General features: G+C 35.4%; 1 protein-coding gene across 1 annotated transcript; it reads right to left on the bottom strand.

Annotated features, from left to right (window-relative positions):
• Positions 1 to 1,476: 1,476 nt before the first annotated feature.
• On the bottom strand, positions 1,477 to 7,042 carry LOC108981455 (serine/threonine-protein kinase STY13-like). The gene is made up of 6 exons (XM_018952634.2): positions 6,080 to 7,042; positions 5,420 to 5,552; positions 5,148 to 5,343; positions 2,504 to 2,628; positions 2,238 to 2,396; positions 1,477 to 2,133 (listed from the first exon to the last, which is right to left on the bottom strand). The coding sequence occupies exons 1-6, from the start codon at positions 6,208 to 6,210 to the stop codon at positions 1,819 to 1,821; spliced, it is 1,059 nt and encodes a 352-aa protein (XP_018808179.1). The 5' UTR covers positions 6,211 to 7,042; the 3' UTR covers positions 1,477 to 1,818.
• Positions 7,043 to 7,651: the final 609 nt, after the last annotated feature.

Here is a 7,651-nt window from a genome sequence, read left to right as displayed (position 1 = left end):
ATTTATAAATAATTTGTATGAGATTTATCTATTTAAAATTTGTATCTAGCATTACTAGTTTATAAAATGGCTTAAAAAAAATATCTATACTTGAAAATAACTTATTCGAAGTCTTACCATTAATGGACGGGGAAATGATCTTGGCTTCTTCTGTTTAATGTGGGAGATGATCATTGAACCAGATGATGTGACTTTCATTGCTACTCTTGCTGCTTGTAGCCATGCATGCAGGTCTACTTGGCGAGGGTCACGGTATTTTGGTCAACCCCAGAAGTGAGGGAAATGGTTTTAATGGTTGATGTTCTTGATCCAGTGAATAGGGTCGACAGAAGAGGCGTATCTGTCTACAAAGAACATGCCTATCCAAACGCAGTTGCCTTCATGCGAGGTTCATAAAAAAGTTGAAATTAGGAAAGAATTATTTAGACCCAACCCAGCACACGGGAGACTGGACACTCAGATTATATCAAAGACATGTTACAGAGAAATTGTTGTTGTCAGGGATTGGAATCACTTTAAACCCTAGTTTTAGCTAATATGAGATGAATTTAATTTTGGTTATTCAATTCACATCAAATGTTCACATTGGATTATTTATTTATTCATTATATAATAATAAAATAATATGAGATGAATTTGACTTTAATTATTCCATTCACATCAGATCTCTACATTAGATTATCTATTTATTTATTATATAATAATAAAATAATATTTTTTTTATTTTTTTAATTATTAATTTATTTAATTTTATTGTATTTTACCATTCTACCTTTTTATTTAATTTTAATTACCTAATTTATTTAATTTTATTTATACCCTTTTTTTTCTTCATAGATTTAAGTAGAAAGAGAAAAAAAAAATCAGAGGAGAGAGATAAAATAATAGTAAACAATTGATTTGATAGTGCTACAATGCACATCCAAATATGACCAAAAGTTTTGATTAACTGTAGCTGAAGTCTATTTTTTTGAAATTTGCCTAATCCAATGCCATCAGTTTTTATGTCCTAATAGCTATTTGAAGTAGTCTTTTAGAATTTAGTTTTTTAGGTAACCCATATTATTTACTCAATACTCCTAATGTAATAATATCCATTGATTACAGGAAGGTGGTGAACGAAGATCTCGTATTATTTGAGAAAAAGATACAGCAAGAGTCCAAACCTATAGGCTGTATAAGCAAATCTTTTGGGTAGACCTGATCTTGAACAAATCCTTTCTTTTTTATTATTTGCATTCTGCATTATACCTTATTTTTCATTACAAAAAAAGTATAGCTTTACGAAAAGAAAATTAAAAGAACACAAAGATGGCTGAATGCGTTTGGAAGTGTAAATTACCATAACCCGGGAATAGCATCTATCCGGTTGGATTGGGGACTAGGACTTGAACATAGAGAAAATAGCATCCTAAGGCAAGAAGAAAGGAAATGATGAAGAACTAAACTCCTGGATCTGCATGAACAATGTGCAAGGAAGGAATAGAATTGGAGTTGGATTTCAGTTATCCTATATTATAACCCCCCCCAACTCCAAGGTCCAAACAGTTATGGTTGCAGCTAGATAATAGAACCATGTACTCGAAGCTAGGACCCTGTATATCTAGTAAGCTCAACAGCAGCATCAGATGCATACAAGGTAATCTGACAACAGAATTGAACTTCAAGGAAATGTAAATTGATCAACTTAAACATGTGGCATGTCATAATTGTATTTGTGAGACTAAAACCTAGTATCTACTAGATTACTAAGCTTCCCTAGAGCCACATTTGAGGGGAAGGACAGAGTTTCTGATCGTCTCATTTACTATTCGGCGGTTAATAACACTGGCTGAAGCAGAAGAAGAAACCCTTTGGCTTGTCTTCCATTTTTCCTTTAGGTGTGTCCCCTGTGTCATCGTGCACCGCCATCAAAGAACTTGTGCCAGGAGACTCAGGTGGCAAAACAGTGTTTTCAGACATGAAAATCCGAGGAGGAATTGAGGGTTCCGGAGGAGAAATGGTGTAAAGATAGTTAAGTAGCATTTGAATTATTTGGCTGAAATTGGGCCGAGCATTTGGGTCCTCCTGCCAGCATGAAGTTAGAATCCTAGCCAGTTCCTCTGGGAGGTCATCAGCACTAGGCCTCGTGTTCTGAAATGGCAAAGTACCCCTTAATATTTTCAGTTAGATTAAGCTGATGTCAATCTAACAACATAATAATATAAAACATAGATGGGGGGAAATATATCTTTTACCTTAAAAGCAGCTGCATATGCTGCCTGGAGATTTGACATTCCCTCGAAAGGCAATTTGTTGTGTAAGAGCTCCCACAACACAATTGCAAAGCTATAGGCATCCACTTTATGGTTATAATGCTTTTTCTCTCCTTGCCTTAATGTAACAGTACTGTACAACTGACACCAATAAATGCATTTAAGAAATATTTATGTTGTCAATCATAAAATTAGAACTGGGGAAGGGAGAGGGGAAAACACAAGTATCTTTTTTCTTAATGAACCACCTCTGGAGCCATCCAACGATATGTTCCAGTTTCAGCAGTCATCATCTCTGTTAATGTCTCTTCTCTTGCTAAACCAAAGTCTGCTAGTTTAACTGTTTTATGGTCTGCAGTCAGGAGTAAATTTTCTGCACACAAAAGCAATAGTCCATCTTCAATAAATAAATATACTGTTTACGAAGTCAAATTTTGAGGTGACATGCATAGACAGCTATATCTCGGAAACATAAGAAATTTTGTCCAGGATTCTCCCTACAATACATCAAGCCATATGTGATAGACAAATCTTCTAAGAGAACCTCACGAACAGCAACATCATTTGCAATGCAGGGAATGAAAGAAAACAACTGCATGAATGCACTAATTAGAGCAATTGTGTGTACAATGGTGCTCGTTTGTATGTGGGGCCTGTCGAAAACAAATGATTTAGGCCACTGACTTAATGATTTGTGTGGGGGCAAGTGTAATACATATTTTTTATTCGGTAAAGGATGTTCTTAACTAGACCAGAACATCTCTTTCTGTTTTTGTGTTCAGTCTAGGTAAAGTACTTGTAATATTATACTGGTTGATATAACCAAGTTGCATATCAAGAAATTAAGCAAATAAAACTAAAAAAAAATTGCTATCATATAAGAGGATACATGAGTCAACCTTAATTTCATTTAAGCCAATGCACATTGAACTAGCATCTGAGCTTACATAAGAACGAAATAATCAATTTTCTTATCATGTCCCATTAATCACACATAATACTGGTCAAAAGTCAAGAAAAGTCTGCTCCCTTAGCTGAAATCCTTCAAAGACTAATTTGGATAAACCTCCTTCTTGAGACAGTTCATTTATGTATAATGAAGGCCAATTGATGCACTGATGAAAAGGAACAGTAGCATGGAAGGGCTGAGGACAGGAGAGAAATGAATATATTACGTGTATTAAAGTTGTATTTTGTTTGTTTTCATTGGTTTAAGTTAGTAATGTAAGTATTCTTTCTGTTTAGGACTGGGTTTGGGTAGGGCCATTCACAGTGTTGTTGGAGCATTCTGTTGACATGTAAAGGTTATGGGAAGAACATGGCCGCTGAATGATATAATGCACAACCTCCTGTAAAAATAAGATTAAATGGTAAAAAAAATCATATAGATGACTTCAATAAATTGGATTCAAATGTATTTGAGTTGAGTTTGATTTTTTATTCCTATCAGACCTGTGAAAATATATCCCACGTCTAAAATCTATCTGGGTTTGACAACAGTAAAACATACAACAATTCCCTTCCAAATTCTATATTGAATGGCATAACTCCTCCTTTTTTTCCCTTCACAAGCAAGAGACTACTAATTCGAAGGGAAGGGAAAAACTATAAAGAGAAAAAAGAGGCCTTACCAACAAGATAAATAATTCAGGAAACAGAAACAACAAGGCTCACATACCAAAACACATGAACAAGGCTAAGGGAGCCTATCAGCCCCCATCACCACAAGGGGTTTCACACACCTGTATGGGACAATATCTATTACCCTATCCTTCACCCTTTGTTTGAGGGAGAACTACCTGGCGTCATAGCATGCAAACCTAATCATCTTAGCAAATTAACTACATTAACTTCAAACTTTCTTCATAGAAGATTCAAACTCAAGCTTTTTATGCTATATAATCTGTAGAATGAATGCATATGAATGGCATTGACTGAGATCAAGAAGATGCAAGATATTTTTTTCAAGAAGTTTCTTCCACAAAACCTGCTTTACATCTATAAATTTAGTTGCTGAGTGTCTGTTGCTAAGGGGGAAGTCTCGTACTTTTACTTTTTCACCCCCGAGTTTTTGCCCTCGTCATGTACTTTCCACAACTATTTCTCTAAAAAGGTTACAGCTAAAGGTTAGCCACTTAGCCAAACTTGATAGTAGTAAAAATAAACAATCATATGATTGTAGTTTGTACCAAAACACATCCAGCAAAGCGTATCAGACTTTTCTACTGCCAGTAACCAACATTGCAATCTCAAATCCTGACTCCAACTCGTAAAATTGATATTAGAGAAAATTACATATATACAGAGTAAAAGGCCCAAGGAATATCCCAGTCTGGCCCACAGTTACTCCAAGATGAAACAGTCAAACATATTATTGATAAAGGAAAAAACTACTGCTTACTAATCTCAAATTCTTAAAGGGCTACATTAAAAATAATAACATCAAATATAACTTAACAATTCATATGACTACCTACTCTTTAACAGTAGAGAAGTACATTTCAAAATGAAGATTACAATTGAAGCTATTAGCTTGTGTTAAATGAACTTGTGAATGATAATAAATTGGCACTAAAAGGCCAGCATAGCATATTAGCTCCAAAAAAGACTTCAATGATATGGTAGTAGTTGCAGGCAAGAATAAAAAGATACTGACTACTCGAAAGCTAAACTAGGATGTTGCCTTTCGAATAACTTGTTTATCTTATCTTGTAAAATAGGTTGACATTGTAGGGGGTTCATATTCATGTAAGAGATGATTCCACTCTTAAGATTCTTCTATCACTTCCTGAGTGGATTTATTCTTAGAAGATATATTCAATTGAACTAGATCTAATATAAACCCAATGAGACCGACATCAAAAGAATAAAATGCAGAAATGAAAAGATTACCAGGTTTCAAATCACGGTGTATGATCCCATGAGAGTGCAAGCATTCCATTGCACGAGCAATATCAAGGGCAAATCCAACAGCAACACGTCTGTCCAAGCACCTAGGCCGTATGTTCAGCAAGTATTTACGTAATGTCCCTCCCAATAAAAGCTCGGTAACTATCACCATTACAGGCTCCTTGCAAGCACCAGTAAACTGTTGGCACACGGTTTCAATATCTATTAGCAAATTGATAAAACAAGACACTAAGAGCCTCGAAATCAAATCCAACCTTCACTAGGTTTTTATGCTGAACTCTGGACAACATTGCAACTTCTCTTGCAAACCGTGCTTCTCTCTTGGAAATCTCTTCTGGAGTCTCTCCTTTGTGAACAATTTTAATGGCAACAGTCTGGTTTTTGTATCTGAAGAGAGCCCAATAACCAAAAAGTAGAGTGAGAAACTTGCTGCATAACCAGACATCAACTTGCAATATATTACTTGAGTGACTTATATCAGTTTAGGAGCACAAACCAGAGTTCTGAGTGACTATTAAAGCGCAATTCAATGCCAGCGTAACCATTCGCTTTAAAATCAGGAATTACAAACGTGAAAATCGATTCAATTGCTGACAGAACCTAAAGAACATAACCTAGACAGTAGGAATCTGTAAAATAATTGCTTGACAAATCCACCGAATATACACAAGATTGGCTAATTACCAGAGGAGCCATGTACAGAAAACATATAATAAAAAACAAACCAGGGATAACTGAATCTGACAAATACTACGAAAGTATTTTGCAGATCTAAATTATATTCTCATAAACAAGAAGAAAATTGCCACGCCTGATTAAGGGCTTTGCCCCGAGGTCAAAGCAAAGAAATTTTCAGTTCGACAGATCAAATAACTAAGGAACGAAATCAAATTCAAGAAAAGCTCGAAACTTACTTTCCCTCGTACACTTTGGCATGAGCTCCCTCTCCAATTCTAGGCCCAACAAATAAATGTTTGGGATCAATAAGCCATTTTGCATCCAATTTGAACTCGTCAGCTGTATAGAACCTACTTCCAGATTCCATCTCTTTAGAATAAAAGAAACGAACTTAACACATACATCTACCAGTGAACTCTAGCACCCATCATTTACTTTACAGGAAAGATCACGCATCAGAACCCAACAAGGAAGTGTTGAACTCATTAGAATTTAGAACAGAGTGTGAATGGATAGTCTGACACTATTAAGACATGCTCTGTGGTGTTTTCTACTGGTTCATAACCACATCTCAAGAATTCACAGCCAGAGATCAAAACTCAGCAGTTTGATGCATTACATGTCCTTAAGGAGGCAAAAGCTATGAATATCACGTGTGAAACGGAAAGAGAGAGAGAGAGAGAGCTGAACGATTTCTTGAAAAATCATGGGAGAGAGAGGAATCAGCAGAAAGGGGAACAGGGAAGATAACTAATCAACATTCAACATACCCTCAGGAAGAGTAAAAACATCGAAATTCTATGACCCACTGTAGAGGTTTATTAAATGGGAAAATTTGATTTTTCAGCCATACGTGGGTTCAGAGTTTCACTCTTGATCTGCAGACAAAATCATGAAAAAGATTGAGTCTTGGTCCAGTAAAAGAATTAAGGGAGAGAGAGAGAAGTTGCGACTATTGTAATAAAGACTGTGGGAGCCATAAATTAATCAAAAGCACATGGAAATCGATCTAATCAACATGGGCCATGGGCAACCCAGTCAATAACAAATCATGCCCGGAGTCCGGACTATCTCTTCTCTTCCCTTCTTCTTCCTTTATATTTCACTTCACTTCACTTCATCGCTTCAATAACAAGATATAGACGGCCAAGAAAGAAAACAAGACATAGACTAGGTGTCTACTGAAAATCATGTAGCCTCCACCGAATGATACTGTTTGATGTTAGGAAAATATAAATCAATATTTCATTATTTATTTTCAATCACACTTTTAACTCTAAAAGTAATTATTAAATATTTTTAAAGTATGAATATATAATATTTTATTTTATCGTAAACTATCATCTCAATTAAAATGGATATTTAAATAAATAATTTTTATTATATAATATGTTAGGATAAGATGAAAATATCCCAGTCATAATTTCTACTACTTGGCTAAATTTCTTGCCTAATTTTGGCAAAGGAATTTCATGCAAGATTTTCCTCTTGAAATCAAAGTTTGTTAGGTCGGATTTTCTGGTATTCCAACCATCAAATTGTTCTTGTATCTTCTCAAAGTCTGAAATGGACGAAACCCCCCATATGCAAAGTCATTTCTTTCTTCTTCTTTTTTAACTTTTTGATTTCTTGCAGCTTCGGCATCACAGTCAAGTTGAAAACACCAGAAACGTAACACGTGAGGGACATCAAAGCTCTGTGTTGCTTGTTTATCTGCCACGTTTGTGGCTTACATTTCACAGCGCCGTTGAGGCCATTCACAAGCATTCAGCATAATAATTGTTTGTCCACGTAACAGACAAAAAAAC

The sequence above is a fragment of the Juglans regia genome, chromosome 9 (assembly GCF_001411555.2).
Source record: "Juglans regia cultivar Chandler chromosome 9, Walnut 2.0, whole genome shotgun sequence".
Lineage (NCBI taxonomy): Eukaryota > Viridiplantae > Streptophyta > Magnoliopsida > Fagales > Juglandaceae > Juglans > Juglans regia.
The sequence above is the reverse complement of the archived record's forward strand: the minus strand, read 5'-3'. Positions and strand labels throughout refer to the sequence as shown.

Coding starts and splice junctions, on each gene's coding strand:
- LOC108981455 (XM_018952634.2), bottom strand. CDS start 6,210: ATGGAATCTGGAAGTAGGTTCTATACAGCTGACGAGTTCAAATTGGAT. Junction 5,553..6,079: donor GCCAAAGTGTACGAGGGAAA/GTAAGTTTCGAG, acceptor GGCTCTCTTCAG/ATACAAAAACCAGACTGTTG. Junction 2,134..2,237: donor CATATGCAGCTGCTTTTAAG/GTAAAAGATATA, acceptor TTGCCATTTCAG/AACACGAGGCCTAGTGCTGA.